General features: G+C 48.0%; 1 protein-coding gene across 6 annotated transcripts in view; it reads left to right on the top strand.

Annotated features, from left to right (window-relative positions):
- OSBP2 (oxysterol binding protein 2) overlaps window positions 1-22,196 on the top strand; it is a 102,064-nt gene that overhangs the window by 19,875 nt on the left and 59,993 nt on the right. Inside the window, exon 1 of one of the 6 annotated variants that reach the window (XM_064481077.1) lies at window positions 18,959-19,049. The exons of 3 other annotated variants lie outside the window; for them this stretch is intronic. Coding sequence is in view for 1 of the 3 variants with exons in the window: in XM_031443088.2 (XP_031298948.1) it covers window positions 19,898-19,973 (76 nt within the window). In the remaining 2 variants the exon portion in view is untranslated. Of the gene's footprint in view, window positions 1-18,958; window positions 19,050-19,404; window positions 19,503-19,720; window positions 19,974-22,196 lie in introns of those variants that run through there. 2 more of the 6 variants (XM_064481076.1, XM_031443088.2) reach the window with 2 other exon arrangements.

The raw sequence follows: 22,196 nt of genomic DNA, 5'->3' as shown, positions 1-22,196 counted from the left end.
GGATGCGTGGAGCTGCTGTCTAAGCACCCTGAAAGTTAACTAACCATAGGCAGATTGGGGAAGGCCAGAGCTTGAAGGAACACAGAACAGATGGTGAGTTCAGTTTTTTTCCTTTCCAGTATTTTCCAGCCTGGACTTGGGAGACCTAGAAGTGAACGAACAGAAGTCCTCTCTCTTACAGGCTGTATGAACTGCAGTTTTGACTTCTGCCTCTGCTTTGTCTCTCCTCTGCCCTCCAGACCTGCCCAGCTTCCCCTCTCCTCATTGGCACACCGTCTTGCTGCCCTGCCAGCTGCATGCTGACCCTCTTGCCTGCAAACTCTCTTCCTTACACCCACGCCCTTTCCACCTTCTGCTTCCCCTTAGGTCTGCTTGCCCTTCAAGGAGAGGCCATTCTGGAAACCCTCCCTGAGCTGCCCCCTGCCTGGGCCAGATGCTTGCTCTCTGCCACCTGGCTTAGCCTGCGGTAGTGTAACAGTTAGTGTGAGCACGGGCTCCCGGAGCCTCCAATTCCCCGCTTCTCATTCCGCTGGAAGCTTCAATTATGTGCATCCCAGTGTCCTTCTAATTCAGAGATTTCTAAGTCAGTGGGAGCCAGCCTGCCTGGGTTCAAACCATGGCTCCCTGAGTATCTGTGTGACCTTGGACAAGGGGCTTGCTGTCTGTTGCCTCATTCCGTCCTCTAAAGAATGGGCTTCGTAATAGAACCACCCCTTGGAGGTGCTCTGAGGACTCAGACAATGCATGAAACGAACTGTGCACATGGCTTGGCAAATGCTCAAGAAAAGTCAGCTGTAGTTATTGATAAGAGTCACCTGGGCAGCTTTAAAATAATACAAGTTCCCAGGTCCCCCTGCCCCAATAAGTCTGAGTGAATGAAAGCAACACTTGAGGGCTGGGGGCGGTGGTGGGGGCCACCTGCATTAAAAAAAGATCTCCCTCGGTTCGGATCGCCAGACTTAGCAAATAAAAATACAGGTTACCCAGTTTAATTTGAACTTCAAATACACAACAATGTTTTAGTATACTTGTGTTTCATGCAGCCATTTGGACATATACTGAACTTTGTTCATTGTAATTCAGATGTAAAGGGCATCTTATATTTTATCTCCTTGTGTTTAATTTAACAGCTGCATCCTGGGGGCCTTGATGCTTAGCCCACATGGGGGCTCTGCTCCTGACTCACTGGGTGGGTGGGGTCTGAAGTTGAGCCTCTCAGTCAGAAAATAGAGTATCCTTTCACTGGGCACAGGGGGGAGCTAAAGGACGGTTAGTTTGCTTTGCTCATAAATCCATGTCTCAGCAAGTGCCAGCAGGTCGGCAGGCTTACAACATCCCTCTCAGTGCTTGTGAACCATTTTTTTAGAAGATCTTCAGGTCCACCTCCCAGTGGGGGCTCCAGGAGGCTCTAAGAAGTGAACCCAGAGCTGCCACCTCTCTGTCTCGGGCCTTACTTCCAGGGGGGCTAATCCAGCCCCTCAGGGCTCCCTCTGTCCTGGCCTGCTCCCCCAGGCTGCCCTGCCCCCCACATTGATGTCATAGCCCTATTCTGATATCACAACCAGGCACTTGGAATGATCCCAGGCAACCCAGATTCTGCCCTCAGAGCAACTGAGGCTGGCGTTTGAGCAGGGGGGGAAGGGGGACTTGGGTGGCTCATAGCCCGAGGGGCTGACCCTAAAGAACATCTGGACAGCCTGCCGTCCTATGAGTTCAAAATGAAAATCCTCTAAAAGGTAGGACTTGGAAGGCTCTCCTGCTATCCTTACTGGCTGTGGTCCCTGAGGTGGAAGTAAACCCCTGGGAGCATGGGGTAGGGTGTGTTCTGGCTCTGGAAACAGCTCCTGGAAAACCAGCTGCCTTTGTGCCGGGATGCATATGGCTTGGGGGAATGGTGATCTTGCCTTGGTCCACTCAGCGTTCTTCCCATTTGATGGAATGGCTTCCCGAAATGCGGGGTTACTGACTTGTTGGAGGGTACTGTTCCTTTGTCCTCAGAGAATGCCTGCAAGTCCTGAGACGTGGTGGCTTCTCCTGTGGCCACCTCCTCCATCCTCAGTCCCCAGCAGCTGTGTGGGGACAGGGGTGTGTTTGTCTCAGGACAAAGGAGAAGCATAGCCTCATTCAAGCTGTTAAACCCCAGATCCCTTGGTCTCAAGGAGGTGAAGCCCCATCCACCCATCTGGGCAGAAGGTGTAATGAGGCCTCTTGTGAGCTCGTTAAGTTAGTGAAACGTTGACTGGAATGGATTAAACAACACACACATACACACGCACACACACATACAAACCCTGAGTAATTTCTGTCTAACTTTGGTGGACGTGAAGGGCCCCAGGCGGGCAGGCCAGTTGCTTCTCCTTTGCGTCTTCAGCAGCACCTTGTGTGGAGTTGCTGCTCAGGACATGTGTCAGTTGAGGGAGGTGCAGGTAAAAGCCTCAGATAGCACAGTTGGACTCAAGGATGCTGCAGAACCCCCGGGGATGGGATTTTTTTTTTAACCTTTTGTTGTTATGGAAAATTTAAGACATAAAAAGAAGCAGACAGAAGTCTCAGGAACCCGCACATACTTGTCACCAGTTACCACCTTGGTCTTGTTTCTGCGCCTCCACCCTAATCCTGTGTCATTGTGAATGTTTGTCAGTATTTCAGGATGTAGCTTTAAAAGACAAGGATTCCTTATTTGACATATTCAAGGTACTTTGATCACATCTGAAAAACTGACAGTGCTTTGGACTGAGGTTTGTTTAAAGGAACCTGTACTCTCCCGGGTAACCTTGAGGATATGAGGGAGCGAGAAAAAGGGGTGTGGGGCCTGAGAAAGGGAGACACGTGTGTGCTTCCAGCAGAGAAGGCTGAGCTTTATTCCGAGTCCAAAGAAACCAAAGGGGAAGTTATCGCCCTCAGCTGGGAGGGATTTCTGGCTCTTCTCAGAGAAGCGAGACCTGGCACGGAGCACAGGAATTTGGAAAGATGGAGACCTTCTCCTGGCTCGGCCTTGCTAGGGGCCTGCAGGGTAAAGTGTGGGGCATGGGTTGGAGTTGGTTCTCAAATATCCACATTAGCAAAGAGGCAAGAGCCACCAGAAAGGAACTTAGTGAAGTGATGGTATTATGTTGTGTAAGAGGCATTGGCAGTTTGGATTTAGATGTGATCCTGTGACCCATACAGATGGCAGCGGCTTACCCCCGAGGGACCTGGACTCGTAGAAATCAGTGCTAGCTGCAGCAGTCCAGGGTAACTGGGTCACCAGCAGAGTTCGAGTATGTGCACAGAATTCGAGCAGATTGATGTTCAGCTTTCGGAGAAGCTGAGTTGGATTTTTGCAGCGAGGGCAGTGTTTGTTCTGACCTCGCCTCTTCCCACAGGACCCTCTGCCTGCCAGCTAAGCCCAAGAGCCGGCCCAGAGGTGGCCCCCTTATTTCAGTAGAAAAACAGATACTCTGATGTGTTTGTGTTGGAGGCAGTCTTCATAAGAGGATTAGTAGGTCAGAGTCATTAGACCAAAAAGAGTAGACAAAGTGACTTGTCTACATTTGATGTATTCTTACCATTAAGATGCTTTAAGCATCATTTTCCTGCCAGGACAGTTATCCTGATTACTGATTACTTCCTTTGTAACTAACAGGCATAATAGCACTTACCTTTGTAATTATCAGATTCCAAAAGCTTACGCTTTGTTGCCTCCTCGCCCTGGAAGGCTTCCCAGACCTTGGCCTGGGTTGGCACTTGCCTGTGTTAGGTGACAGTGGTCTCTAGGGACCACTACATCCTGGGGCTCTTCTCACACGGGAAGGATCGAGGCTGTACCCATGTGCCAGCCCTTAGTGCCCAGAGGCAGGAGGAACATTGTGTCCGTATGTTTGGTGTGCAGGGACTGTTGGGTGAATGGAGGAAGGGATGGAGGGAGGGGGAGAGAATGAGTGAGGGGGAGATAATGAGTGAGAGGATGAGTGTGAGAAGTGGGTGCCTGGTGCTTTGGCCACAGGCACTGTGACTCCTTTGGTCCATACACTTTGGGTGCAGAACCTCTAGGTCGTTCAGATAAATTTGGGGGGTCCTCACAGAGCCAGATTTGAAGAGCAAGTTCTTCCAAAGAGCATTACCAGGAGCATGAATGGTCAGGAGGGATTTCATGTGACTTTGGGCAGCTAAGCTGGAGAGACCACAGCGAGAGCAGCTGTGTCCTTTGCAATGGACCATCCAGCATTGGTCACTCTGTTGATCCCTCTCGCTGCTGATGTTCACATGATCTCATGTAGGGGCTGGAGACGCGGCTGTGAGTGACAGTGCAGGTATCTGAGTTGTGCAGGATCAGTGTGTAGTGATCTCAGCTCCTGAGCACAGAGGGCCCAGCACCCAGCAGCCAGGTCCTAACCCCCCAGGGGGTGGCTCCTGAGAGCAGGAAGGGTCCTCGTGGGGCAGGTCCCCAGGCTTTCCCTTTCTCATCTCAGAAGTAGGGACAGTCCCAGTCCTGGCCCAGTTGACCTCATGGGGTGGCTGCAAGGCCAGATGAATGTGTACAGGAGCAGCTGCAGGGCTGACTGTTGGGGCTGTCCTCAGTGGCAGAGGTGTCCTCCATCGGGAGATGGCCACTGTGGAGAGCATTATCACTGAGTAAGTCCTCAGGAGTCAAGCTAGCCAGGGGGCTTTTGTTAGGAATGTGCCATTTTCCAGGACCATTCTGTCAGAATGCTGGAGGGGAAAAGAGTATTCTTAAACATCTCTGCCTTTTAAGAAAAAACCTTTACTGTTTTGTAAAAAGACTAAATGGAAAAAGAAAAGTGCAAACCATACTGGAAAATGGACCAAAGCAGGAAAAAATCACCCCAATTCTACTAACTTAGAATTGATCATTGTTACATCTTTATTGAACAGCATTCAAAACATTTCTTTATGCATGTGTTTGCATTTAGATCTAGGTATACAATTTCACATCAGTGGGGAAATTCCCCATATTGGCTCTTTAAATTCAACATATTGTGGACATGCTGTGCCAATAAATGTATATCTGTGGCATCACTTTTTATTATGGAAACTTTCTAATAAGTTACATACGTGTGTATATATATATATACATACATACACATGTACACATATGGTCCCATGCTCTTAAAGCTCACCTTTCAACAATTACCAATTTATGGCCAATCTTATTTCATCTCATTCCATCTTCTGGTCCCTCCATTATTTTTTTTACTGTGGTAAATACACATAACATAAAATTCACCATTAGTGATATTTTGCCATTCACAATGTTCTGTAACAATCACTTCCAATTCCAGAATATTTTCATCACCCCCAAAGGAACCCCATATCTATTAAGCACTCACTCCCTATTCCCCCTTCCCTCTGCTACTGGCAATCACTAATCTGCTCCCTGCCATTATTTTAAAGCAAAACCAATTTGCAAACATTTTACTGTGTTATCTCTAAAAAACAAGAGCTCTTTTAAAAGGATCAATTCAAGACCAATATCACACCTTAAATAACAGTTCTTTAATATCATTACCTTTTCAAATAACTATAATACCATTTTTAATGATGCATAATACTCCTTTGATTGGATACAGCATAATTTAATTAAACATTTTTTAGCCATTCAGGTTGCTTGCAGTGTTCCTCTCATATCCAAAAAAGCACTGGGACAGGTGTTTCTTTTTCTTTTCTCACTTTTTTTTTCCTTTCTTCTTTTCCTTTTTCTCCTCCACTGCCCCCCCCCCCCCCCCCGGCAGCGTATGATTATTTCCTAAGGGTAAAGTCTTAGAGAAAGGATTACTAAATCAAGTGCATGCTTTCCATTTTGATGCTGCTGGCGAGTTATCCTCCATAAAGGTTGTTCCAGTTAACACTCCCTCACCAGAAAATGCAAAGCTTGATTAAGGGAAGGCACGCCCACAAATATTCTCATGTGAACCCTTGCCATAACTTACCTAGAAGTGCCGCTGGCTTTTCGGTTTGCACAGAGGTGCTCCCGTCGCAGTGGGGCTCAAGGGCTCCCAGATGCTATCACAGCTCAAGGCCATCAACTGATAAGCCAACACGGGAGAAAAATGCCGCCTCGCCCATGGTGACAGCGCACGCGGCCCTTGCGCCGAGGAGGGCACCAAGCTGTCGGGGAGAGTGATGATGGCAGCCTCGTGAGCAGGAAGACAGAAGGCCCCATTAGCGGAGCCAGGCTGGTTCCGACATACTCATCCGTCTGGTAGCTGGGAAAGCCGTGGGAGGAAATCGATGCTGTGTTTCGGAGGAGAGGGAACTGGCGAGTAAAATCACCTGCCGCTCTTCACTTAAACTTGACTTCCTGTGCTATTAAAATATTGCAGTGATAGCAAAGGAAATGTAAAAGAAGCAGTGAAAACACTGCAGACATTGCCATCCCGTCCCCGCTCGCACTGCGCACGCGCACACCCACGCACGCGCACACCCACGCACGCGCACACCCACGCACGGCGGCGGTCGCAGCCACCTTCCAGGAGCTCTCCTCTCACCAGGCTTTACAGCATCAGTGTTCTGGGGAGTGCTCTCCAGCCTCGGTTGTCACTTTTTATGCTTGCGTCTGCCTTATGGAGAGCCCGGCCCAAGTTTTTTTACCGTGCTATCCTCTGGCTGGGCACCAAGCAAATTCAGGTTTTGGCCTATTGTGAGCTAAACGCCCCAGGGACTGTGTCGTGCGCGTAGCTCCCCTCTCTTCTCTGGTATCTTCCCAGAAAAGTTGCATTGGGTAGGGGGTGTGATGGTATTGTGGCTGTTGATTCCACTGTCCCCTAGCCTTACCGTTTTTAAGAAGGGGACCAGTACCCCCCAGGAGGGCACATGATCATGTAAAGCAGAAGTGAAGCAGCATACCATATGTATAATCTAGAAAGAATTATTCATATATTGAGGGCACACGATCAAACTCTTTTTTCGCATGGGTGCGATTATAACAACTTGGTGGTCTGACTCTCCGTGCCCGCCACTGGCTCATTCCACAGACATTTGACAGGTGCTTCCAAAACGTGGTCCCAGGCTGCTCTGCCACCTTCCTGCCTCAGCCGCCTGGGCCTCCCTGCACTTCATGGGGTGCACTTGTGGCTATGGGAGCTGGACAGATGTGACTCCAAGGAACAGGAACCCACATCCTGCCTTTCTCTGCGAGAGCCCAGAAAGAAAGGGAGCATGTTTTTAAAATATGTACGCAGTTTCTTTCTAGAATGAAGTAGCAATAGAGTGGAGGGGACAGCGGACGGGTTCAGTTGTGTGCTTGGGTGATGGGGCCTGAGGCAGGAAGACTGTGGCCTCTTTGGTGGTCGGGTGCTCTTTTCCGGGCCAGTGGGCCATCCTCGCTACCTGGCCCTGCCCCTTGCTCCTCCCTCCCTCACACCCCTACCGAACTCCTCTGTAGCACCGAAATCCAGCTTATCCCCACCCTGCGGTCTCATCTCTTGCTTTTCAGTTTTCCTTGGCTCCTTATTTTTCCTTTTAGACATGTATTTCACGTGTGCCAGTCAGATTCTCATTTAATATGAAGCAAAACCCCTTAATCTATGTATGGTCTGTTTAAAACCAAATGAAGATACCTGAGTAGAACGATCATTCAGGCTGAGCACTCAATCCTTACGGGGCTCACAAGCCCCGGCGAGCAGAAAGGCATGCTTATTTAGTGTTATTTAAAAACTGCAACTCACCCGATACTGTTTTTCTGGATTCCACTGCCAGCACTTTTGCAATAAATATGCTACAGTGATCCGTCTCCTCTCAGAATATGGCAAGGTGATTATCCAGCAGCAGGTGCTGGGGACAGAGTCAGTCACTAGTGCGTGGCGTGGCTGCTGAAACTCTCACCCGTGGGTTTTCATCAGCCTCGACTGTGTAACAGCCCCTTCGCTTGTGAGATGGGGATAAATGCCAGAGTCGCGGCTTGGCCATTTTCCACCTTACGCTGTAATGCACCCGGGCCACTAAAATACTGGTAAACCCTTTTAATCTGATCTCTTTGTTATTTATGAATTTAATTTCTGTGACATCACTGCATTTCAAACAACCCAAAAATAAATGCCATGCACCAATTTTACTTTAATATTAAAAATGGGATTTTTAAATCTCATTAATACATGTACATAGGAAAGGAGTAGTGAAAGTAGTGCTAATAATGGAAAGCGGAGCCTCACCTCCTCCCCATCATTCATGTATTTGGTTAGTGCTGTGGTCTCACTCACGGTCATCTGTCCTTGGGCTCAGACCCCAACTTGAGTTGTGGGTGTGGAAAGGCTGGTTCCTGGGAGTGTCTCAGCCAGGGTGCCCAGCATCCACCTCTCCCCAGGAGCCTTACTTCCCAGAGACATGCTGACTATGGGTTTCTTTGTGTAAGATGCCCCAAAAGTGCGTTGAAACATTCTGACCTTGGGCTGGAGGGAAATCCAAGTGAAGACTTTTGCAGCTTCACCCTTGCAAAGGAAGCACAAGGAGAGGCACCTATCCCAGCCTGGATAGTCAAGGAAGGCTCTCTGGAGGAAGTGATGCATTAGCTGAGACCCACAGGGCCGGGAGGAAGTAGCCTGGTGACAGTGAGTCGCATAGCCTGGTGAAAGCGAGGCCCAGAAGTGGAGGAGAGCATGATGGTCTGGACTGATGAGGACAGTTCACAGGTGGTGGGAGCAGGGAGGGGTGTAGGGGGTGGGGATGTCCCAAGTTGAGGCTGGAGAAACCAGCAAGGGCCAGATCATGGATCATGAAAAGCCTTCCCCCCAGATCCTAGGGGCTACAGGGTGGAGAGTATGTCAGAGTGAGGCCAGACAGTGGCAGAGGGGCCAGTGGATCCAGGTGGCAGGCGATGCTGGCCAGGGGTGGTGGCAGTGGGGAAGAAAAGTACTGGGATTTGAGAAAGCTTCAGGGGCAGAGCCAGGCTCTGTGTCCTGTTTGTTCCTTATGGCGTCTGTGGTACCAGCACCCAACAGAACTGGGATCCCAGCTGTGTCACTTTGCAGCCACATGACCTGGGACAAGTGATCTAACCAGCGCCCCTCCCCCCTCAGTCCCAGTTCCTTTATTTGAAGAATTGGGCTGTTGTGAGGATATGTGAAGTGTCAGCACTGTGCCTGGCCCTTATGGCACCAGTACAGGCTGCAGTGGCGATGGTGGTAGTGGGGACAGTTTGATCAGCTGCAAAGTGTCCTGTGGATGATGAAAGGGGAGGGAAGGAGTGGTGCCCGCTCCTTTGATGCACTGTTTCCCCAGCATCTTGTCAATCCCTCTGCGACCATGGCCGAGGCACAGGGTACAGAATCCCACCCAGTTCGCAGGGGGCTTTTCCTGCAAGGATAACCCTTCAGTAGTGAGCCCCCAGCCCTCTGCAGCATGGAGAGTGGGTGGTGGACGCTGTGCTCAGAGCTGGGCCCTGGGCTATTAGCCACATTCCATCCCTTTCACTCGGGGCCCTCAGTCCAAAGGCCGAATGTGCTCCAGGGTGACTGACAAACCAGCCGAGGCCTTTGGTGTGATCGACTTTGACAGACTCAAAGAGGAGCATAAAATGACTTTGCTATGGCGCAGACTTGCAGGGCTCCTGCAATTACATGTCCCCTTTCATGTAAAATTAGATTAGTACTGCAGCTCCAGTATAATGAGTCTCTAATGCCAGGGAACGTGGTAATTAATAAGTTGTAAATGTTGACTTTTGATTCAAGCCTTCTTAGGGGGTGAATAATTAATTTTTAATAGCTTTGGGCAAATCTTCATGCAGTATCCTGAAAGGGCGAAAAAAATGGCTTGGCATCTGCCCATTAACTGGATGCCTGACCTCTGCTGGCGTCTCAGAGTCTGTGCCATAAAGGAAGCATGAAGATTGTGCTCCCAGTGATGGTTGTTGTCCCCTCTTGAAAGAGCTGCCCTATTTTTAAGCTTGAAAGGTGGCTCTTGGAGGGTTTACTGTACCATCTCTGAGATGCATCCCGGAGACTGCAGGGAGAGGTTCTGAAAGAAGCCCAACCTTGACCAGAGGGCAAAGTCCTGAGTCTGGCAAGCAGGTGGGGGACCACGTTCTCTGCAGACTCAAAGGCCAGAATTTGGGGGCATTGAGATGGGCCTCCCTTAGAAATGACCTGGCCCATGTTCTTTCCAGATTGCTTGTCTTCCAGTATTTCCAGGAGCTAACACAGGCAAATGAAGTTTCTTCTCCATTGACCCCATCAACTCAGCTCAGATACTTACAGAGAGAAAAATCAACTTACGGGGCACACAAATATCCTGGGAAAAACTCGAAAGAGCCCCAGGACAACCCAGTGCTCTCTGGGGGGATTCACCACATAGAACAGGTGTTTGCTTGGGCTCCCAAGTCCACTGGAGACCCTAAGGGGAGAGAAATGGTTTGATTGGAGGTGGCTTGGGTGCAGCCCTTCCAGAAGGCAGCCTCAAGGACCAGAAGGTGGATTGACCTCAGTTCTAGCCCCAAGAGCACAGGGCAGAGTGAAATTTTCTCTCCTTGAGATTCTTTCCCTGTAACAGCTTTGCCTCCTCCTCTGTTCCCGTTTTAGAGCGCAGCTTAATTTTATTTTGTGCTGTGTTATTTAGGGGTAGGAGGGATGCAAATCTCGGTGAGAACACGTGTTTCTTGTGCACCTCTCCGTACATGAGATACTGGCTTTCATCAGAAACAGAGGTAGCAGGGGTGACGGTCTTCCTGCTCCCAAGCGATCGGGCTACAGGAGGAGGGTTTGGGGCCCTGGGGTTGGCAGATGTGTGGTTCTGTCGCAGCGGCCCACTGGGTGTGGGGTCCTTGGACTGGAGCCAGAGGATGGCTGGATGACACCTCTTGAGGGCTTATTCTCAAGTTCACCCTCAGCCTGCAGGCATTTCCGGGTCAGGAGAGACTTTGGATCTGTAGCCCCACATGACACTGCTGTTGACCACCTCCACCCCCTTTTAAGGGAGAGAGAGAAAGAAGGGATAGAAAAGATTTGACAACCTGAAGCAGTGTCAGTTTTGTAGCGGTTTTGGCTGCCTCTGCACGCGCGCGCACACACACACACACACACACACACACACGATCCCATGATGGATTTGGAGGGAGACAGGAAAGAACAAAGCCAGAGGCTCCTTGTTAGTCTTGAGAATTCAAGTTCTCAGCTTGGGGGCTGGATTTGAGGAGAGAGAGAGAGAGAGAGAGAGAGAGTGAGTGTGTGGGTGTGAGTGTATGAGTGTGTGTTTGCTGCAGTGTCTACTACCACTTGCTCTCATAACTTGTGTTCCTGTAGCTTTCAGGCGATATAAAATAGCAAGACTCTAAGCAAAACGCAAAAAACAAGCCTGAAGGGATGTAGCAAAGTGCATTTTACCAAAAGAGAGAGAGAGAGAGAAGCGAGGGAAGACTGGATAGGTTAAATTTTGTTTGTTTGAGATGCAATAACTTGCTGAGAATCCACTGGCAAATGTGGTTAAGGGTCGTTTCAAGACCGGTAAGCTTTTGGATCAGCAATTTAAAAATCAGTTAGTGGGTGTTTCTTCTGTTATCTCTCTGCTTGCCTCATTGATCACACAGCTGCCCTGAAACTAAAGGGAATAGGATCTTCCATTGCTTGGAAGGACTTTGACAGTCAAAGCCAACGTGCACTGGTCTCAAAAACTGCCCTTCCCCAGGTTGCGAGAGCTTACGTAGATTGGGGGATTCTAGATACAATCAGTCCTGTCTCTTTACGATATCTGTGCCACAGTCTTGTGAAATATGTTGTCAGTCTTAATTCTACTTTGTGGATGGAGAAAAATGTATAGAATGGGAGAGTGCCTTAGCGAGCGCAGAGCAGCGAGACCGTGAGGATCACAGTCATCTCCCAGGGTCAGGTGCGGGCCAGTGGGGCTTTTAGGAGCCTCTGCAGTGAATGGTTTGATTTAGAACCCAACTAGCCACCTCCTCTAGGTAGATATCACCTAGGTAGATATCAGCAAAATACAGCAATAGAGTCAGAGGGCTGATGATAAAAAAAAAAAATCTGTAAGCATTTATCAAAACAGCAAAAAACTTACGTGTTTAAGAACCACATACAGAAGCTTCAATCATCATGGTTTGCATGCTAAGAAATAGTTTATGAATACAGGTATTTTTTTTTCCATTTACCACCTGCAGCATTGTTTACTGAGGAGACTGAGGTTATAAACCTTCCTGCAGTTGCTTCCCACAGACATCTACTTGCAAGCCCATGGGTAAAAAGTTTGCATTTATATTTTTTAATGAATCGTCTCTTTGGCATTTGATTAGTCATTGTGTCTATGAGTGAATCATTCATAATCTGGGTTTGCCTCTAGCACATGGCAGTTAAAGTCATATGAATAGAAACAGTATTTTCAAGCAGAATGGAAAATACTCTCGCCAGTTATCATTGGTTGACAGCATGTTTTATGGAGGTTGATTGGCAGCTGTTACAAGTTTCGGTTTGTCTTCCTGTCTGTTGTGGAGAAAATGAACACGCAAGCCTCAAGGATCTTCTTCACGGCACTTGGAGAACCCAGAGTCTCTGACACTCCCCAGCCCGCCTGCCATCAGAGAGGGGCTCCACGCTCGTGAGAGGAATGTTAGTAATTGCTGCCGTGTGCACCTGCCATGTGCAATCTTCCAAGGACCTTGCCCACAGTCACTGAGCTAGTGAGTGGCAGAGCCTGGCTTTTGGACCCAGGTCTGTCTGACTGCAGACTGTACATCCTGTCTACCATGTTGTCTGAAAACTGAAAGCAGGAGTGATTAAAGTTCTATTTCAGCTAAAAGGATGATTTAAAAAATGATTTAGATTGCATACCAATGTTCATAGAAGCATTATTGACAATCGCCAAAAGGTGGAAGCAGTCCTAGTGTCCATCAACAGTCAGTGGATAAACAAAACATGATAAGTCCACACAACATGGAGACAGCCCAAATGTCCATCAATGGATAACTGGATAAAGAAGATGTGGTATATTTATACAATGGAATACTACTCAGCCATAAAAACCGACAACAAAATGCCATTTGCAGCAACATGGATGCTCCTGGAGAATGTCATTCTAAGTGAAGCCAGAAAGAGAAAAATACCATATGAGATCACTCATATGTGGAATCTAAAAAAAAAAAAAAACAAAAAAAAAACACAAACCAAGCATAAATACAAAATAGAAATAGACTCATAGACATAGAATACGAACTTGTGGTTGCCAAGAGGGCAGAGGGTGGGAAGGGATAGACTGGGATTTCAAAATTGTAGAATAGATAAACAAGATTATACTGTATAGCACGGGGAAATATATACAAGATCTTATGGTAGCTCACGGAGGAAAAAAGGTGACAATGAGTATATATATGTTAAGGTATAACTGAAAAATTGTGCTCTACACTGGAACTTGATACAACATTGTAAAATGATTATAAATCAATAAAAAATGTTAAAAAAAATGATAAATCCGCACAATGAAATATTATGCAGTCTTCAAAAGGAAGGAAGTTCTGACGCTGCAGCATGATATTCCTTCTCTCTCATTGTTTAAATAATTAAGCATTTTTTAATGATTTAATTCTTTCCTCTATCGTTCTTATTCTTACCTTCTTTCATTCTTTTAATAAAAGAGACTATAGTATGAATGTTTGATGTATTATAGTCTACTTTAAATTGTACTTTTACCACTTCCTAAATAATTGAAGAACCTCACAAGTTAAATTCCATTTATCCACTCTCCTGCATCATATTACTGTTGTTATATATTTTACTCATGTATGTTGTAAATTCCACGAAGCACTATAATTGTTACTGTTGTTTTAAACAATATTTATTTATAAGTAACTACATTTAAAAAAATAGTTTTGATGTTCTTTATCCCTTTCTGTATTTCTTTGCTTCCACCTGGGACCATTTTTCTTCAGTCTAAAGAACTCCTTTAGTATTTCTTGTGATGAACGTCTGCTGGTGGAGAATTTGTTGCTTTTTGAGTCTTTATTTTGCCTGAAAACATCTTAATTTCACCTTAATTTTTGAAGGATCATGTCACTGGGCATAGAATTCTAGATTAGCTGTCCATTCTTTACTTCCTTCCCTCCTTTTTTATGTTTTAAATATCCTATTGTCTTCTTTCTACTATATTTTATATTGAAAAGAAGACAATCGTCTTATTACTCCTTTGAAAATATCTCTTTTCTTTTCTCTAGCTGCTTTTAAGTTTTTTTTCTCTGTATTTGATTCTCAGGACTGACGATGATGTGGCTAGGTAAGGTTGGTTTATATTTTTTCCTTCTTGGGGCTTACTGAGCTTCTGGATTCTGTGGGCTAGTTTCTTTCATCAGATTGGGGAAAACTTATGGCCATTATTCCTTCCCAGACTGCTTCTTCTCTGTTCCCACTGTGGGACTCGAATTACACATATGCTGGACCTTTTGACTGTCTCCCACGCGTCTTGTATGCACTCTTCTGTCTTTTCCATCTGTATTCTCTCTGGATATTTGATTAACCAGGTTTTGAGTTGATTAATTGTACTTTCTGCTTTCACCATTCTGCTATGGAACCTAGTCAAAGAAGTCTTAATTTCAGATACTGTATCTTTAAGTCGTAGCATATCTATTTGATAATTTTTTTATAGATCTCCAATTCTGTTGAAATGCTCCACCTATATATCCATCTTGTCCTTTTTTTTTCCTCTTTTGGACTTGTTATCATGTTATTTTGAAGTTAGCTTCTTGCCAGCCAAGCTGCTTAAGACACACCAGAAATGCTGAGTAGCTCTTTTCGTTTCAGCCATCTGTGTTTATCTTAAAGGATATCTTTTTATTTATTTATTTATTTATTTATTTATTTATTTATTTATTTATTTATTTATTCATTCATTCATTCATTCATTCATTCATTCAGGGGGGGTGAGAGGTAATTAGGTTAATTTATTTACTTATCTATTTATTTTTAAAGGAGGTACTGGGGCTCGGACCCAGGACCTTGTGCATGCTAAACACACATTCTACCACTGAGCTATATCCTCCCCCCAGCCACCTGTATTTTTGCAAGTTTACATTTCTCTTCTGTAGCGTTTTCCTTGGTTTCCCTAACTGCCGATGTGGTTCGTGCAGGGAGAGCGGGAAGTGTCTGAGAACTTCCCAGGAGTTGTGGGGACACAAGCCCCTAAATTGATGGAGGCGTGGCTGCTTGGTGACTGCGGAGGGGAATGCTGGTCTCCTGGGCTTGCAGCCACCTACCTGAGAGCCCCTTGGGCAGTCAGGACTACAAGGATGGTATTCAGGGTTGAGTTTGTTAGTTTTTCCTACTTAATATTTCTTGTATATCACAAGTTTTTAAACATTATAAACAGATTTACAAGGGAAATAACTAATATTAAGCTCAACTAGCTACCTAGTGTTTTTTTAATTCTCTTCCACTCTGTTAACATAGGTACTTCAATAAGATATGTACACACACACACACACACACACACACACACACACGTATATTTGGGGGTTAAAATTTTTATTGTGGTAAAATATACATAACAAAGTTTGCATTTGCAACCATTTTTAACTGTACAATTCAGGGGTATGGAGTACTTTCATCTTGTTGTACAACCGTCACCACCATCCATCCTACAGGTCTTTCTGTCTTGCAGAACTGAAACACTATACCTCTTAAACAATAACTCTGTTCCCCACCCCCTCCCCTCAATCCCTGATAATCACCAGCTACTTTCTGTCTCTATGAATTTGACTGCCCTAAGTACCTCATATAAATGGAATCATACAATGTATATTCTTTCTGACTGACTTAATTCACTTAACATAATGTGCTCAAGGTTCATCCCTTTTGTAGCATGGGTCAGAATTTCCTTCCTTTTCAAGGCTGCGTAATAGTCCGTTGTGTGTATATACTACATTTACTTCTCCTTTCATTTGTTGGTATTTACGTGGGTCGCTTCTTTTGGCTATTGTGAATAATGCAGCTATGAACATATAGAAATGTCTCTTTGAGACCCCGCTTTACATTCTTTCAAGTGTGTACCCAGAAATGGAATTGTTAGACCATACGATAATTCTATTTTTAACTTTTTTCTTTTTCTTAAAATTTTTTTCTTTGTTTAGTTTTAACTTTTTGAAGAACTGCCATACTGTTTTCCATAGCAGCTGCACCATATTACAAAGGACAGTGAAGGCCATGAGACAAAGACTTGTGATGATGGCCAGAGGGCAGAGCTATCACTGGTGGGGGGCCTGGGAATTGGGGTAGAGAGGGGACATCTGCCTGGGACCCACAGGGTTAGGCTTGGAAGTTGAACCTTACTTGGTCAGAAGCAGGACGATGGCATTTCAGGTTCATAGCAGGGGGAGTGGCAGTCTGTACCAGGTGTCTGAGGAAGAGTAACGTGGCCAGAGAGGAGACAGGTCCCAGGGAGGAGGTTGCGTGGTGTACCAGGGAGAGGGGAGGAGGGCTAGGTCCAGGTTCCCAGTAGGGTCAGAAGGAAAGATTGGGCCAAGGGCTGATGGAACCTGGGGCAGGCTGGTCATGAGGGAGGTGGAAGGGATCTACCATGGACGTGCTTGTGTTTTCAAGGCACAACAGAGGGAACAGAACACAGCTGGGCTGAGGAGGCAGAGGGTGGATTTGTTTGGGATTTAACAGCAACGTCAGTAGGGGTGACATTTCAGGTAGGTCAGGTGTGGTTTGCTAGTTGTCAGCAGCAGTGGCTGTCAGTCTGCTCACCAGAATGTGAGTAGGTGGTGAGAAGGTCAAAGAGGGAGGCCTGAGCCCTTAGGCAGAGGGAGGAAGAGAGCCTGGGGCAGAATTGTCTTCCTGCCTTTGTGGATGAGAATCAATGGAAGAAGTCTTTACCAGAACCTAGAAAATAACTGAGTAACTGTATGGCTTAGTTTGTTTCTGTTAGTTCCAAATCCTGAATCTTTGGGGGTCTTCAATATAAATGCAGATGTCATGTCAATAGAAATTCTGGGCTTTGTGCTAGTGCAGTGTGTGTGTGTGTGTGTGTGTAGAAATGGACTTCTCCAAATCCCTCACTGGCCTCCCTAAAGGTTAGGATGCATACTTACAGCTTAATATTGCCATAAATTAGACAAAGAAACTAGATTGAAGGAATCATTTGTCACAAAATGCTCAAGAAACTCATTCCAAATGAGGAGGTGCACAAAGAAACACTTGAGACTCTCCTTGTGTCAACATGTCCACTTGGCAAATGCTGGGTGTTTGGAAGGCAGCTGGGCACTCCACCCCCCTCGTCTGATGCTTGTGACCATTGCAGCAGGAAGCCCACACAACCTGGTGCTCCTGGCACTGGACTTGTTTCTTGTCTTTGGATTTTGATGGTATGCTACCTTAAAGCAAGACAAAACAAAACAAAAAACAAAAGTGTTGGAAATATTTTCAGAGAAAAAAGGTGTTAAGTTAAAAAGATTGTAGAGGAGGTAGTGATTTTGCTTAAAATTTAAGACATCACAAGTGGATTGTGATTCTTCTTCCATGATGTGAAGACTGAAGGCACCACCACCCCCACCCCACACCCCGCCGGCCACATTTCCTGAATGGCAGATGCCTGATCCAGTTCCCACCGTGCCCTTCGTGGACGCCTCAGCTCCACACTCTCTGTGTAACAACCACGATCCACGAGTGTTTGAGCAGAGTGCCTCCTGCCTGCTTGGACAGTGTTTAATAACCTCGACTTGAGCTCATTCCATTTGGTTTTCCACCTTCAGACTGGGTTCTCAGCCAAATGGTAAAAATGAAGGTATCTTTGGACTTGAATTAATGAGGCATAAAAGTTGTTACTCTAGAACAAATTAGGCAAGAGTTGCCAGTTTAGCCCAGTAAAGGGAAGGGTCTCCTAATCATTGGACTGCAGAAAGGCCTGAGGGAGGCCATGACGTGGGCAGGGCCCAAAGTGGCTGTCCAGTCTGTGGAGTCCCTTCTGCTTGCCCAGACAGGCCCAGTTATCTCAGACTATGAATCAGAGGGAGCCCCCTCACCCCCTCCAGGTCCCAGAGAAGCTGAGGCTCACTGAGGGCAGAGGTAAGGGTGACCACATGGTGCTCCTGTTTCCGGTCTGTAGCATAGGCTAAATCAGAACCACCCCCTCCCACCTCCACCCAATCTAAGTCTGGGACTTTCCTGGCTGGGGGTGAGGAGCAGTGGGAGGGATTTGAACAGAAACGAAAAACACGGAAGCAGTTCTGCGTGATGTCACCAGGCTCTAGCAGTCCCATCTGTTGGTTGATTGACTCTCTGGCGCCAAGAATGTGGGGGAAGGAAGCGGATTCCAGGTGGGGATGGGACCCCAACAGCCCTCCCTCCCTGGGTTCTGAAACAGACTCTTAATTGGTTAACTCCTTGCAACCCCAGGGCATATGACTGTGGAGAAATGAGGGCTTGAGCCAAGGGCTCCTCCCTCTCTGGGCCTGAGTGAAGGGCAGCCTTCTTTGGCCTCGATTGGACTGAGATAGCGCCCTTAGTGCCAGGTTGGGTTCCGGGCAAAGCTCGAGTATTTCAAGGGGCTGAGCTGCGCTTTCCGCCGCCTGACCGGCCGCGTCCCATCAGGAGAACTTGCCTTTGTCTAGACTGCTCTGCTGAGAGCTAATCCCTGCTCAGGACGGGGCTGGAGGAGGTTCGTCCGGTCTTCCGGGGACTGGCGGGGGGCCTCGCGGGCTGCCCTTCGCTCTTGAAGCGGAGCCCTGGGGGAGGGGGGGCAGAGGTGGCCTCCTAAGGCTGGTGAGGAAGAGGCTGGAGGAATGAGTACGCGGCGCGCCGCGCCCCTGCCACGCTCAGGCTGACCGACCGGCGGGCGGAGCGGGGCGCACAGCTCCTCTCGGTTTGGCTGCGCTCGGAGAGCGCGGGCTGGCCGCTGTCCGCGGTGCTGAAGGGGCAGCCGCGGCGGAGAGGCGGGCCCCGGGCCGCTGGGCAGCATACACCCAACCCGGGGACCGCCCTCCTTCTCCCTTGCTCGGCGCGGCGGTGGCAGCCAGCACTGCACCGAGATGGACTGAGAGCGCGGCGACGGGAAGGCGGCGGCGGCAACTGGAAGAACCCCCGCAGCCTCGGGGCCAGGCCCACTTCCACACCCGGGAGCCCCTCCCTGGGGTGAGTTGGGGCAGGCGGAGCAGAGATGGGGCAGGCGAGTCCTGGGGCATGGAGTTCTCTTGGGCTTTAAATTTTTCCTTCCCCATTGTACATTTTTTCCAGCCCTGATCTTTGAGTAGCCTACAGGGCTGATGGCTCAGATGTCTGCCCTGGTACTTTCCTAGTCCTGGGATAGAGGGCAGGCCCCCCTTCCCTCACAAGCCAGGGGACAAAGGGTTCAGCCAGAAGTCTAAGGACAGTCACAAGGCATGTCCTCCTCCCCACCCTGGGTGCAGCTCACTGCATGGCACTGGGAAGGGCTGTTTGTCCAGACTGTTGTCAGAGGGTGACACCTTTCCCACTCTGTGTAGGGGGCTGGCTCTGGGCAGCCACTGAAATTCAGCCCAGACAGAGGCCAGCCATCTTTTAGCAGAGAAGACAGGCTTGAGCCTTCATTGGGGCCACAAGCGAGAGGTAAAGCCCTTTCCCTGCCTTCCTCCAGTCTCCTTGGGCACCTGAGCTGCCACGACCAGGGTTTCAGGGACAAGGGTCACATAGTGCACCTGGCTGTTGTGAGTGAGCTGGATTCAGGCAGAGGAGCTCTGGAGTGGATACTGGGCAGGCACTCCCTGCTAGTGTGTGTGTGTGTGTGTGTGTGTGTGTGTGTGTGTGTGTGTGTGTGTGTTTTCCCAGCACGCAAAGGAGATTTAAACTCCGGTGGTGCCTGTCACAGGAAAAGCCCTTCCCCAGCCGGTCTGTGCCTCTGAGTAAGCAGTTTGGGGTCACGCTGGGTAACTACCCAGTCAGAGGAGCCTTGGGCTTCCTCGATCCCTAAAGCTGCCCCCATCCTGCCTCAGCTGAAGTGGGAGATGTGTTTAAACTTGATGGGTCACCTCTGCCTTCGATCCCACCACCATTCCGTTCCCATCTCCATCACCTGGCAAGGTCAGACAGAGACCTCTTGATTCCTAAAACCTGATGGGCGGGCTGTTGCGGGGAGCTTTACTGTCTTGACAAAGGACTTTTGGTATGTTGGGGAGGTGAGGGCCTGGAAGGAAGGGGGACCATGGAGAAGTCTAGCTGTGCTGGAGTGAGGCGCCTGTTTTAACCTGATGGATGTAGATGAAGCTTCTAAATCTCCACAGGCTAGTGCTGGAGGACTGAGGTCTGTGTTTTGTTCTGTATGTCTAGTCTAAGCTGTGGGCACCAGCAATGACTCTGGTGGGCCGCTTCCTTGGATCATCGGATGCCTGATGGTGCCAGTGAAATGATAGAGAGATGGAAGAGATGTGTGAGATGATGTGTAGATTTTAGGGTCAGTGTGAGCTGCAGCAGTGCTGCAGTGCTGATGGAAATGCATGCCAAGGATGTGCTAGCATTGCTTGCATAAAGCCGACCACTGGGTACCAGGTACCATTCGCTTCTGGCCAATGATCTGTAGAGGGGAAAGGTCATAAGGAGGAAAGTATGGTAACTGCACAGCTGACATAGACTCAATTTACATTATTCTTGATCAGTTTTTCCACCCAAAAGCACTTTTGTTTTGGGAGGTAAGTTTTTTCCTACCGTGTAAACACTTTGTATTTTTGGCCAGATGAATAAAACTCTTTAGAGTGTAATTGTCAGGAAGGATGGCTGACTCATAACTGTACTTTGACATTGTTGTTGACTTGTTTTGTAAAAATCTGAAGTTCAGAATGTATAATGGCAGGCCAGCTAAGCAGCAGGCCATTGCTTCTGTTTTTGGAAAACAGTGTATTTGAGCTTTGCATGGTTTGTTTTGAAAATACGATCATAGCCCCAAAGTTTTCCATAACTAGATCAACTTGGGGTATATTTTTAGCGTGCTCCACACCTGTAATGCAATCAGGCTACCTATTTTTATTCCTAGTCTGAGCAACTTAAAACCTCTTCAATAATTAAGTTGGGCTCAAGTTCTCTGTACCGGAGGAAGATAACATTTGAGAGTCGGCTGAGCAAGATACAGTCCTAGATGTATCTGCTCTCAGTCTCTGCTCAGAAGTCCTGCACTTGGTTGTATCATACAAGACTGCCTCTCTGTGCACAGTTGTAAAATGGGTATGAAACGTAGGAACAGAACCTTTCTGACTGGGTTTCTCAAGGCCAAGGCAGAAAGTAGAGTGAAGAATATTTAGCAATGTAATAAATTTTATTTTGGTGAAGGCAGTTGATCTTAGGTTCCTCGTAGAATGGCGTTAGGGATGGTGGCAACAGCTGCGTCAGGTAAAGGAGTGAAAAGAGGCCCAGCTTTTAGTTTGAGAGACCTGGGTCCAGATTCCCATTTTACCTCTCATTAACTAACTGTATGCTGTGACATAGCCTCTCTGAGTTATCCTTAATGTATCTCCTGCCGTAGTCTGCCACCACCAGTTAGTAGACGAATCACCGGGTGTATTGAGTGTGTTGAGACAGAATCCCCACACACTGGAGTTTAGACTCCAACCACGAGGGCTATGAAAGGACTCAGTAGTTTGCCATGGGTAGCCTGGTCCTGCTGGGGGGCTGTCCTTGGGTCTGCCCTCATCCAGGGACATTGGCTGGCCAGAGTGGAGCTTGGGCAAAGGGACCAGGGGACTGTTCCCTCCAGGAGGAAAGAAGCCTAAATGCCTGAGGCCACAAGGGGTCTCTGTTCAGAGAAAGCCCTTCCAGGAAAGGCTCTGTGGCTGCTGCTGTCCCCCGAGGTTCTCTCTCTGTAAAACAGGGTTTTCCTCCAATGTTGTGTCTCTTCTCCTCCTGCGTCTGTCCCACGTGCTCTGTAGTGACAGCAGCCGACACTAGGTGGGGTCTTACTTCAGGCCAGGCTTCCCTATAGTGACTCCATACTCCTGACAGCCTGATGAGATAAGAGCCATCAGCACCCCTGGGATACAGAGGAGGAGACCGGAGCTGGGAGAGGTTAGATGACAGGTGCTCAGGGTCTGACTGCGGCACATGCCTCCCCAGCACAAGGACAGGGCCTCCCAGATGAGCCGGTGGCACAGAAAGGGGGAGTCACCCTGATCTCCAGGCTCACAGTCCACCGTGGTGACAGCACCCACTGCTGGGCAGCAGCAGGAGGAAGGAGAAGCAGAGGTTAGGGTCTGCTGGACACAATTGCAACGAGGAGGGGTCAGTGTCATGAGACCCTCCCTTCCAGGCCTGCCAGAT

The sequence above is a fragment of the Camelus dromedarius genome, chromosome 31 (assembly GCF_036321535.1).
Source record: "Camelus dromedarius isolate mCamDro1 chromosome 31, mCamDro1.pat, whole genome shotgun sequence".
NCBI lineage: Eukaryota > Metazoa > Chordata > Mammalia > Artiodactyla > Camelidae > Camelus > Camelus dromedarius.
The sequence above is the reverse complement of the archived record's forward strand: the minus strand, read 5'-3'. Positions and strand labels throughout refer to the sequence as shown.